At 39.6% G+C, this 13,613-nt stretch overlaps 1 protein-coding gene across 1 annotated transcript in view; it reads right to left on the bottom strand.

The window, feature by feature from the left end:
• The window catches only part of kazna (kazrin, periplakin interacting protein a), a 428,011-nt gene that overhangs the window by 282,494 nt on the left and 131,904 nt on the right, over nt 1–13,613 (bottom strand). The window contains exon 3 of the mRNA XM_055165615.1: nt 9,379–9,387. Coding sequence (XP_055021590.1) covers nt 9,379–9,387 — 9 coding nt within the window. The remainder of the gene's footprint in view (nt 1–9,378; nt 9,388–13,613) is intronic.

Raw genomic sequence — 13,613 nt, 5'->3', positions numbered from 1 at the left:
CAACGCACACAGGTTTTATATAGCTTTTTCAGTTTTTTTGGTTGCCATAGCAGCGGTAACTTTAATGGTGCACTGTGTAATTATTTAGTCGGGCGTCAGTCTTGTTTCTATGGATATTTCTATGGATATATTTAATCTATTACAGGTGGGTTTATTGCTCAAATATATCTAGAAGATAGAAAGGTTTAAAGCAGTTCTGTGAAACATTCCAGACAAAGTAAATATCTTCATGGAGACGAGTAACTAGAAAAGTTACACAGTGCTCCTTTTAGCTGCAGTGAAACTTTGCAGTGTTCTGATTGCAATTGGACATATTTGCTGAAGTTTAACATTCTTTGTGAGTCAATTTCTCATGTAGATTAATATACATTGTAATAAATTGTGACATAGATATCACATTTTTGTACAAATCCATATAGCAAGAAACTTAATCTGATCTACAAAATTGTCTCAAATCCATCATCTCATTTCTCAAACAGAAAACGATCTATAGTCCAGCACAAACTTTACAAAAATGATTCTTTTGGCCTTTTAAATTCTTTTGGTCAACATACACTAGTATATTACAGTTTCTAACCAACATACTTGCATTATCGAATTGCAATATTTCAGTTCACTTCAGTTCTAATTCTATTTTTAATTCTTTACAAAGCTTTAATGCATTGTGTTTGTCAGTCTAAGATGTCTGTACCTCAATAAGGTTCCATTGCAAAAAAAAAAATCAAACATTTTGTCCAATAGACAAATTTCTTAAACTTATAAAAACACCAAATATCATGTAAATAATCATACTTTGCAATACGGCTGCACAGGAACATAATATATTGCAATAATACTATGAGTTTGTTCACAGTTGCAAAAACACAACAATAAAATTGGGATTAATCTGGGACCAAATCCAGAACCAAAAATGGATTAGCCCAGGACTAAACCACGTCCACATCAGGACTAAACTGCAAAAAAAACCAGGACCAAGTCAAGACAAATCTGAACACATCCTAAGACTGTTATTTAGTATTAATTAAAATGTATAACAGATATTTGAGTTTAGTCAAAATTTTTCTTATTTAGTCATTCTTTAGGTCTTTGTTTGGTCTCTTTTTTGCCTTACTGTCGAGTTGACTATTGTAATTAAGGCATGAACATTAAAGGTGCACTGTGTAACTTTTCTGGTGGGGGGTCAGCCACCTGCTTGTCTCCATGGAAATGATATTACTATGTCTGGAATGTCCCGGAAGGGCATTAAACATGTCCATCTTGCATAATACTCAATAACAGGTTTTTATTGACCTAAAAACTCATATTCATACTGTGAGTGGGCTCGCTTCTCCACAGATTTCATATGTAATGCTACCCTGTGGTCTGACCTGCTGTCTCCATAGAGATAAATACCGTATATTCCAGACTATTGAGCGCACCTGAATATAAGCCGCATCAATGAAATTTTAACTAAATTTTAAAACTGTACATATATAGGCCGCACCTGAATATAAGCCGCAGGTGTTCACGTCTTCAAGAACGTTTTCAAGTTCGGGTCGTCTGCTTTTATCGCCTCTGAAAGTTTTTGTCGTCTTTTTGCATTGAGTCAGTTTGTCACGCTGCCGTCGCTCACTGATGCCGAGCTCACGTGCAGCAGCTCTGTTTTCTTCTTCCACAGCCACATCAATCGCCTTTAACTTAAAAGCTGCATCATCTGTATTTCTTCGTGTGTTTTCCATGAGGAGGGTGTGTGTATGAAGCGCAAAATAACTGTTCCAAACACAATCAAACGAGCGTCTTCCTCGGCGCATCACCCTCATCTCTACTGCGCATGTCTCCTGCAGAAAGAGCCTCTGTCCTGTCTGTATCATGTCAGTGTCTTGGAGGATTTCAGCAGATTTCAGACTCTCTCGGGGGCGGGGCGAGTTCTATCAATCAGGTATGAGTGGATGTGCGGCTACTGAAGTTTGAGACGTTTCCTCTAGTCATTTACACACACGGGTAACGCTCACGAATGTTAATTTAGCAGCATAACTTATTTTATCACATGGCGAGTGCGCTGACAATATCACTAATTAGTGTCGCAACTTCATGTTAACCCTAGATCCATGTGTAAATCGCACAGACAGCGTTTTCTGCACTCAGGCTGCGCTCATCACCGTAAATATGAACGGCCAAACAAAGAATCTGCCGCGGGGTTCAAATTGTGAGAAAGAAGTAGCGGCTTATAGTCTGGAATTTACGGTAAGTGTAATATCTATGAAGAGAAGCAGGATCCTCCACCAGAAAAGCTACACAGTGCACCTTTAATGAGCCAAAATCATAGTGTAATCACCTAATTTTCTCTACGTTACACCGCATTACTCAGCTCAAGTCGACGGCAGCCCTTTCCAGTCCAGTCCTGGTCATATGTCACGCTCACTATCACCACTGCCCTCTCCCTGGTCCCTGCAGCTTTCAGTCAGTTTGTTATGGCTCCTGTCCACTCCTGTCTGTGCCAATGCCCCCGCTGCATATATAAGACCCCCCCTCCCAGTTACCCAGCATGCACCAGCTGCTCAGACAGACTGCGCTCTGATGGAGGGACAATACTGACTGGACCGTTACTCATGCCCATTAAAACTTGGACCATGTTTCGGCCAGGGGGACAGAAAAAGGATTGTGGGTAGTGAGACTGGCGGGAGAATGTTGGAAATGTTACGAATGTGCAACTTCAGTTCAATTTTTGTATCAGGAAAAAAGGTTAGTTGGTCAGAGGAAGTATTGGCTTTTTTATTGCTATGAATTGAATTTCACGAGGAACTAAGTAACGTTTTAAAGGTCTTATATGACGCAAAATTGACTCTTGTGAGCTTTAAACCATGTTAAAATGCTGTTAACTCCTGAAAAACAGACCTGGAGTTGTGTTTTGTTTCATTCACACGTTTAAGTAACTTATTTATTAATCTGTCTACATTTTCAAAGCACAAAATGTTCTGTTCCACCTTCTGTTTCAAGTTAACAGAGCTACTTTTACCTTTAGTTCAGTAGAGATTCTCAGTTCTAGAGCTGGAATGATCCACATGATTCTAGTGAAAGTGTGTGGAGTTTAAAAACACAGTGGAGCACTTCCTGTATTACCACGTGACATCACAAAGTTGTACAAAGTGTTTTCTGTTTGAGAGAAGAACTTAGTCTAAATATGCAAACAACTCCATGTTTCTGATGAGTAAACAACATTATAACATAGATAAGAAAAAACAGCTTCATATTAGGGATGGGCATTTGATAAAATTTTCTTAATCGAATCGTCAGAAGAATTAACGATAGGTTTTTCGATTAATCATTAACGTTTTCATATTAAAATCATTATTATTACTATTACTCATCTGCATAAATAAACTCAACTTTACAACATATAAACTATAACTAAAATAGAGCCACATCAGCCCGTTTGACATTATAATGTGTTTAATGCAGATTTGACACATTTGTTTTACACAAACAAAACTTAAAACCACATGACTCATTTGCATAAACTATAAGCGCTGAAAAAACCAGCTCTTTCCTTGTGCGCTGATGCGGTTCAGCTTCTGTCAGACTAAAGGACACGACTCAGTGGAATATGAGTGTTCAGAGGGATGTTGATGATGTTGGTGCTTCTGATGGTGAGTCTGTTCTGTGTGTGTGTCGTGTTGGAGATGGTTCATGTTTTCAGAGATCAGACGTGTGCAGGTTTAGTGCAGCTCTTTATTTAACATCATTTCGCTCACTTTATTTATGTTGGTCACTTTATTTATTCTGGCTTCTGTTGTGATGAAAAGACTGAAAAGTGTTTGTGTTTTGGACATGTGCACTCAACTTCACGTTGCAGTAACTGGGATACTGCGTTTAGATTAGGGATGGGCATTCGATGAAATTTTCTTAATCGATCGTCGGAAGAATTAACGATCGATTATCGATTAATCATTAACATTTTTATATTAAAATGATCATCATTATTATTACTATCTGCATAAATAAATTCAACTTTACGACATATAAACCATAACCACTCTAGAGCCACATCAATCCGTTTGACATTATAATGTGTTTAATTCAGTTTTGTGCAACTCTCACAGAAACGAAACTTAAAACTGCATCGCTGATTTGCATAAACTCAGCGAAGATAAAACTACAGCTCTTGTGTCGCTGATGCGGTCAATTTCTGTCGGATTAAAAGACATGATTCAGTGGAATACAGGTTAGTGTGACCATATTTGCGTTTGTCAAAACCAGGACACCGTACGGGAGGTGGGGACTCGTCATCGACATTGAGCGACTCTCACCTGGTAAAACTTTTTCCGATTGGACACTGAAACATATGTGCTGCTTTGTACACTGTGCACATGGACTCACACTTGTCCTGAACAGAAAAGCGTGGAGTTTCTTGTACAAATCATCGTTAAATACACATTTGTGCTTCGGTACGTTACAGACTGACCGACTGTTTGTGTCTCGCTCCTTCTGAGTGCAGAGAGACACATGTACAGACCCCTGTTTTTGTCACGCTACACACAGCAACCTACATTCGGTTTGTCGATTAAACTTAACGTAATGGATGAAATTCTTAAAGATCAATTATCGATTAATCGACTAACCATGCCCATCCCTAGTTTACATGCACCATGACAAAACCAAGATACTCAAAAACCCCAATCATACCCAGGACACTGATGTGATGTGTAAATGCACTCACTGAAGGATAAAGTGATCTCCAAGGAGGTACCAGAGCCCAAACGTGGGACTATGACGTCACAACTCCAGACCAAGCCTCGTGTCCTCACACTAAGCTACGCACAGCAACCTATTTACAGCAATTTGTGGATTAAAAATGAACGTGATCGACGAAATTCTTAATGATCAGTTATCAGTTAGTCGACTAATCATGTCCATCCTACTTCATTAGACCCTTTAATACAAAATTTCAATTTAAACATAGCTCAAACCAAGTCTCTGCTAGTTCAAACGCTAAAAAACTGAAAATGATTTGTGTAAAACTCAGCGTGACTACAAGACAAATGCATGTTTACAACTGCCTCCTGGCTCTGCTCTGTAACAGCTGCTCCTGCTCACCGGCTCCAGCCAAATGAAGACAGGCCAGTCCTTCAGAAACACTGCACCAAACCCGAACCCTCTGAAGATCTCTCCTATTGAGTTTTGTTACGACCTCGGTGAAAATGAGGGCGTTCACGGAGATCCCATCGATACAGAGTCAGATAAACGTTATTGGGTCGAGCTCGGCGCTTATCTGGGCTCATCACCCACAGTTAATGGTATTTCTCAACAGGCGTGAGGCTAATGTGAAATAAGAACGCGGTTTGAGTACTTAAAAAGCCTTTAAAGGTGCACTGTGCAACTTTTTCTACTTACTTATCGCTGCGGAGATGTTATTGCTTTGCCTGGAATGTTCCATAGTGTCACATTAAACATAAACATTTAGCATTTATTCATTACAGGTGTTTTTATTGCTCAAAAATACAATAATTCCTTCTGTGAATCGGGACGCCTCTCCACAGATCTGACCCGTAATGTAGCGTAGTGCTGTAACCTGCTGGTCTTCCTCCTGATAGACAGGTTTAATCTATACTGTGGAACATTCTAGACAAATCAATCACATTTCCATGGAGACAAGCAGGTGGCAGACCATCCACTATACAATTTTACGCAATGTACCTTTAAAGAGCTTCTACCTGATTTTTTCTTTTTTTTTTTTCTTAGATTTAGACAAACTTTATTGATCCACAAAGGAAATTATTATTATTATTATTATTATTATTTTTTTTTTTTTTTTTTTTTATATTACACAGAAGCTTGCACATCACAAATATATTATAAAAACAAAAAATAAAAACATAAATAATAATAAAAAATTTAAAATAAGTCAGAAAAATAACAAAAAACTGGAGTAAAAAAAAAAAAAAAAGCATAATTATATAAATGTATAAGTACAAGTAAAAATAAAAAAGTTGAATGTCATACTGACTAGTCAATCAAGTCAATGATAACTTCTATTAATACAGTCAACTGCAACTTCACAAGAACAAACTTGTATGAAATATGATTTATAAAAATGATCAAATAATCAAAACATCGAATGTAAATAATGAATGTTTGTGAAAAATATGATTATTATATAAAATCGATTCGGATGCATTTTGAATCGATGTGAGAATTGTGCAATGAAGTATCACGATATATCACTGAATCAATTTTTTCTTACACAATATGACCTTAAACGAATCTGTCTGGCATTTATTCAACTACAGGTGTTTTATTGCTCAAAAATATCTTAAAAAACATTAATTCTCACTGTGAGTGGGGTCGCCTCTCCACAAATCTAACCTGTAATCTCCATGGAGATTCTTTTTTTATGGTTATACTGTGGAACATTCCAGACCAGACCTGGCCATTGTACAATTCCAGGACACATATTTTTTTTTTTTTTTCCAGTGTAAAGACTGAAAACAGCATTTATTTTATTTATACAAAAATAAAAAAAAGACATACCTGATCCAAATGTGTTATGTAGCTGTTATTTATCCCACAAGTAACTACAGGACAGCTTTGAACAAATAAAAATTAAAATATTATGAGACTTTCTAGGCCGAGTATGACCAGTAAATAGTCTTATTACATTAGTTTACATGTTGAACTAGGATATCGACTGAACCGATATCCGATCAAGCAAATTCTTTATTAGCGGCGATGATATCAGATACCAGTATCAGGTGAAGGCATCCCTAATATTCAGCATATTTTTAGAGGTTTTGCCCAGTTTTTTTTTTTTTTTATTTATTTTTTTTATAATTTGTAATTTATTCAGTGATTTTTTTGTCCATATACATCATAATATACATGTTCTGTTTTGTTCCCCCCCCCCCACCACACACAAACTCCAAAAAAAAAAAAAAAAAAAAAAAAGAGGGAGGCAGGACACATATTTTGGATTTTGGTATTTGGTTTGGACTCTGACAGGCCAGTTTAAGCTCATTTGGAATTACAAAATAAGCATATTTTATCATTTTATCTCATGCATGGACTAAAGCTGCATTGATTTTATTTTAGAGGTGTTTTTTATGACATTTTTTGGAAGGCAACCTCACTTTTTCATTGCTTTGTCGTAACAAACTTTTACCAGTCTGACCAGCTCGTTAAAACAATGATATTTACTGCTTTTTATATAGAAAGACAATTTATATTAAGCAGAATTGAATTAAATATTTTGGCCCGGCCCTCCACAATATTTTCTGTTTCTCACGTGGCCCCATGGAAAAAATAACTGCCCCCTGTTCTAGAGACAAAATGGCAATGATTTTTTTCTTACACCCTTAACATGCAGCAGTGTAACCTCAACCAGAAAAGTTGCACAGTGCCTCTTTAAGCAGATTCTCGTGTCATATGTCTCCTTTAAATGGCAAACTCTATACCTCCACCTCAGCGTCTCAGAATGTTGTGATGTCATGTGAACCCAGCGTATTTATGGCGATTCAACACGTACACACACACACACACACACACACACGATACAGTGACACCGAGCTGAGAGGCTGTGGCCATGGCAACCACATACACCACAAAGTCTCACAAGCTATTAGCAGACGGCGCCAAGTTCAGAAACGAAATTTTGACGACGGTATTTTTGACCAAATTCAACAAGACTTAGACTTATGACAAACTTTATTATTGATCCACAAAGGAAATTGTTTGAACACAGAAGCTCACAATATAATGCAATATAAAACAACATATTTAAAATGCCTATATTACGCAAAATTGACTCTTGTGAGCTTTTAGTCATGTTATAATGTTGTTACCTCCTCAAAATCATGCCATTCACATGTCTGAGTAATCCTTTATTATTCGTCTGTCTACTTCTCCGAAGCTCAAAATGCTCTGTTGCACCTTGTGATGTCATGTAGTGGTAGTTTTCAAGTTAACAGCTCCTTTTACATTTAGTTCAGTAGAGATTGGAAATTCCAGAGCTGAACTACTCCAAATGATTCTAGTGAAGGTGCGTGGAGCAGGGGTGTGCAAAAATATTAAAATATTGATATGTATCGTATCGTTTAATGTGATGATACAATATCGATATTGTGGGCTGCTGTATCAAGATATCGACCAAAAGAACTAAATTCTTTTGTTACAGTGCTACAGTTTTGTTGCTTGTTCAGAGGAAGGAAACTTGTTTATGCGACACATTTGACATTTTCACAGTTTTGATGATTAAAATGTTTGTGTTTCATATGAACTTTGCAAAAGAAGTGGTTTAATAAAGACTTTTAGTATCACAGTAAAGGTCTGCGTGGGACAGAATTTTCAGTCTGCATATGGGAGGAGACGCGGTGGGCGGTCGGGCGGCATGGTTAAGTCCTGGCTAAATCCTGTTTTAGTCCCGTTTTAGTCCTGCTTTTAGTCCTGTTTTAGACCTGGTTTAGTTCTGGTTTAGTGACACAACCCGCAAGACGTATGCGAGGGGGGGCAGTCTGCGCGACGTATGCGTTAGTTTGCGGGACTGCAGTTTATGATCCCATCCCGCGCCCGCAATGAGTTTTCCAAATGTGTCCCGAGTCGCACTGTTTTGCCTCGGGTCCAGGGCTCTATATCACTGCCATGATTTAGCCTTTATTTTTAATTGAACCATATCGAATCGATTTGAAATATATCGTATTGAATCGAATCACTGTATCAGGATATGTATCGTATCGTGGCCTATGTATCGAGGTATGTATCGTATCGGCAACTTCTTAATGATACCCAGCCCTAGTGTGGAGTTTAAAAAACACAGTGGAGCACTTCCTGTATTACCACATGACATCACAAAGTGGAAGAGACTGTTTTCTGTTTGAAGTAGGGAGTGAAGTCTAAATAAGCAGGATTTATGTGTTAAACATGAGTGAACAAAACAAAACACAACTCCAGGTCTGTTTGTGAAGAGAAAACAACATTATAACATCAGTTAGAAAATAGTGTAATATAGAACATTTAACATTTTACATCATTTTGTTTATGCATTTCCCTTTTTAACTGCACAAAAATCACCTTGAAATCCCACTCATATCGACCTTCTATTCCAAAACTATTTACTGCAAACACACTGCGGATTTACAGGCCCAGTGATCCATAATCCCACAGCACTCAGCAGCTCCTGAACGCATCACCAAGAAATCTAATAGTGGCCGCTTTATTGGATACACCTGTTTGTAGTAAATGTAATATTTACAAAACCCACGGGAGAAACTGTTAGTGATGGTTTATTTAAGATCCATTTCCACTGTTGGGCAAGTTACTTTAAAACTGTAATGTGTTATTTATGACTTGTTACTGCCATTTCAAAGTAATTTGTTACATTACAATATTACTGTATTTAAAATGTAAAACGTTACACGACTATTGCAGCACTTTAAGTTACTCTCACTGAAATAACTGTGAAGATGCTGAACTTTTGCGCCGTATATGGACTGAACCAGGACTAAACCAGAACTGAACCAGGACTAAACCATGTCTAAATCAGGACTAAACCAGGTCTAAACCAGGACTGAACCGAGAACTGAACCAGGTCTAAATCAGAACTGAACAAGGACTAAACCAAGTCGAAATCAGGACCAAACCAGGACTAATCTTGGACTATAACTTGGAATCTAGGACCGCCCCTGAGAGTACCCTGAGTCTGTGCAGCAGGGTGTCTGCGAGCGCGGAGTTCTGTGCCGGTCCTTTCACTCACGGTCACCCGACGGTCTACACGGGCGCGTCTCCGGCGTTTCACCGCTCCTGATATCGCTGTGATTTTTGTGAAATTGTATGAAGAAAAACGCACCACTTCAATCCAGGTTAAAAAAAATATTGTAACGCGCATTTCTGACATTTGTTCCAAGTAAATTTTTTGCTGTAATGACAAACATTACAGTAAAAAGCAATACATTATAGTACCTCATTACTTTTATAACACGTTACTCCCAACACTGTCCGTTTCAGACCTTGTTTTAAAAATTACTTAAAAGTGCAGAGTGTAACTTTTCTGCAATCTGTTTCCATGGAAATGTTAATGCTTTGGTTTAACACAGTACGACATTAAAACTAATCTGTCTTGCATTTATTAATCTACAGGTGGTATTATTGCTCAAAAATGTCTTAAAAAAACATTAATTCGCCTCTCCACAAATCGAATATGTAATTTGTTTTGCAAGTCCCCATGGAAATTCTTTCCATACTGTGGAACATTCTAGACCAGACCTGGACATTGCACAGTTCCCGGACCACAAATTTTGGTTTTGGTATTTGGTTTGGACTCTGACAGGCCAGTTTAAGCTCATTTGGAATTACAAAATAAAAATGTATTATAATTTTACCTCATGCATGGACTAAAGCGGCATTGCTTTTATTTTAGAGGTGTTTTTTTATTACTGTATTTTTCAGACTATAAGTCGCTCTGGAGTATAAGTCGCACCAGCCAAAAAATGCTCAATGAAGAAGAAAAGACATATATAAGTCACACCAAACAATAAGTTGCACTTTTTGAGAGAAATTTATTTTATAAAATCAGAGCCCAGGAACCGACATTTAATTTTGAAAGGCAAGTTATAGTAATTACAATAGAACAACAAACAACAGACTGTTAATGTCACATATGAACAGTTCTTCAGATAAACTATAACATAAACAACAGAACAGAACAAGTTTACCAAACTCTCCATCTCAGTCCAAATCTTCACTAAAACCATTAAATTCTTCATCCTCGGTGTCACTTCTGAGCAACTCCACAACCTCCAGAAATAAACCATAGATCCATGATGTAAACGGAGCGCTGCTTCTTCTTCTGTGTAGCTGTCGTCAGACTCAGCATCAGTTCCAGTTACAATTATTCCGGCCTTTCTGAATCCCAACAGGATGGCTGTGGTTGTCACTCAAGTCCAGGCTTTGTCGATTCATCCAGTGACTTCCAGGAAAGTTGCATGTTGCACCCTCCCGGTTCCTGTGAAGATGTGTTCTTCATCCCCACTTTCTGCCAGTCCCTCACAAGTTTCTCACTCACTCCAAACTTTCTTTCTGCTGCTCGATTACCGTTTTTGGCTGAATATTTCACTACTTGCAGCAGAACGATGGCTCTTTCTGCAGGAGACATGCACAGTTAAGGGTGACGTGACAGTGATACCGGAGTAATAGGAAGAGCAGATACTGACACACAAGACTAGAGCCTCGCACAGCTGTCAGTGTGAAAATTTCAATATTTAAGTCACACCGGAGTATAAGTTGCAGGAAACACCCAAACCATGAAAAAAGTGCGACTTATAGTCCAAAAAATACAGTACATTTTTATAAGGCAACCTCACTTTTTCATTGCTAAATCATAACATAAACTCTTACCAGCCTTATCAGCTCATCAAAACAATGATATTTACAAGAAATAAAATGACTATTATGCAGAATTGAGTTAGGCATGATGGCCTGGCCCTGCACAACATTTTCTTTTTCTCACGTGGCCCCATGGAAAAAATAATTGCCCACCCCTGGACTACCGGATCATTTGCACAATTTTGGACCCAATTTGCTTCTCCGCAACTTCAGGGAGGCTTGACCTGCCTTTGGATCCTCGGATACTCGTATTCTTAATCCTGTGCGCTCCTCGTGTGTGTGGTGTCAGTGTGACTTTGAGCTGCTCTGTCATTATATAATCACAAAACATCACCACGGCAACAGCCAATAAAACAGAGTCAGGGGCAGATGGAGCGACAGACACAGAGGTAAAAGGTACAAACTCAGGAAATAGAGCAAAAGAATTAGGTGACTTTACTACTCATCTCTTGTAAAGTTGTAAAGCTAAAGGTTCCATATTTTGGATTGGATTTTGGTCTGGTTATAATATGTTACCTCCTCACAACACATTTGGATTAGTGTTTCATTTCATTCATTAAAGACATTTTTTGCAGATATAGACAAATGCAACTGAACGCCTGCATAGTAGGTTTAATGTCATACTGCGGATCAGAGTCCTGCACAGGTCCATTTTCGGAAACCCACACCTGCCCGCACCTGCGCAGGTACAGCACCACACCCGCCCTTTAACCCGTGATTATATCAAAGTTAAATCCACATCCGCCAGGACCCGTTAACATTCCACCTGTTTCCCGTCCGTGCCCGTGATAAATCATCTCACAAATTAAAAACTTTCTAACTGAAGCGTCCATCAGAATACGAACTGAAAACTTACGACTTCAAGAATTACAATCATGAAATGAAAAGAAACGTTTACGATTTCTTCATTACAAACACAAATTCACAGACGCGACTGGACTGTCGTCACTACACAGGCACAGCAGAAGAAACACGCCACAGACAGAACCAGGACTAACCCAGGACTAACCCAGGACTCACCCAGGACTAACCCAGGACTAACCCAGGACAAACCCAGGACTCACCCAGGACTCACCCAGGACTAACTCAGGACTAACTCAGGACAAACTCAGGACAAACCCAGGACTAACCCAGGACCAACCCAGGACAAACCCAGGACAAACCCAGGACTAACCCAGGACTAACCCAGGACAAACCCAGGACAAACTCAGGACAAACTCAGGACAAACCCAGGACTAACCCAGGACTAACCCAGGACTAACTCAGGACAAACCCAGGACTAACCCAGGACAAACCCAGGACAAACCCAGGACTAACCCAGGACAAACCAGGACAAACTCAGGACAAACCCAGGACTAACCCAGGACTAACCCAGGACTAACTCAGGACAACCCAGGACTAACCAGGACAAACCCAGGACTAACCCAGGACAAACCCAGGACAACCCAGGACTAACCCAGGACAAACTCAGGACAAACTCAGGACAACCCAGGACTAACCCAGGACTAACCCAGGACAAACCCAGGACTAACCCAGGACAAACCCAGGACAAACCCAGGACTAACCCAGGACAAACCCAGGACAAACCCAGGACTAACCCAGGACAAACCCAGGACAAACTCAGGACAAACCCAGGACTAACCCAGGACTAACCCAGGACAAACCCAGGACTAACCCAGGACAAACCCAGGACAAACCCAGGACTAACCCAGGACAACCCAGGACTAACCAGGACTAACCAGGACAACCAGGACAAACCAGGACTAACCCAGGACAAACCCAGGACTAACCCAGGACAAACCAGGACAAACCCAGGACTAACCCAGGACTAACCCAGGACAAACCAGGACTAACCCAGGACAACCCAGGACAACCCAGGACTAACCCAGGACAAACCCAGGACAAAACTCAGGACAAACCCAGGACTAACCCAGGACTAACCCAGGACAAACCCAGGACAAACCCAGGACTAACCCAGGACAAAACCCAGGACAACCCAGGACAAACCCAGGACAAACCAGGACAAACCAGGACTAACCCAGGACTAACCCAGGACAACCCAGGACTAACCCAGGACAAACCAGGACAACCCAGGACAAACCAGGACTAAACCCAGGACAAACCCAGGACAAACCCAGGACTAACCCAGGACTAACCCAGGACTGATTCCAGGATTGAACCAGGAGGACTAAACCAGGACTAAACCAGAACTGGACCAGGATTCATTGTTGGGACGGGCTCGGAGGTGCACCTGTGTGGACCGT

Source organism: Boleophthalmus pectinirostris, unplaced genomic scaffold, assembly GCF_026225935.1.
Source record: "Boleophthalmus pectinirostris isolate CB_2022bp ecotype Guang Dong unplaced genomic scaffold, ASM2622593v1 HiC_scaffold_8, whole genome shotgun sequence".
Classification (NCBI taxonomy): Eukaryota; Metazoa; Chordata; class Actinopteri; order Gobiiformes; family Gobiidae; genus Boleophthalmus; species Boleophthalmus pectinirostris.
This window is presented reverse-complemented; position numbering and strand designations above follow the sequence as displayed.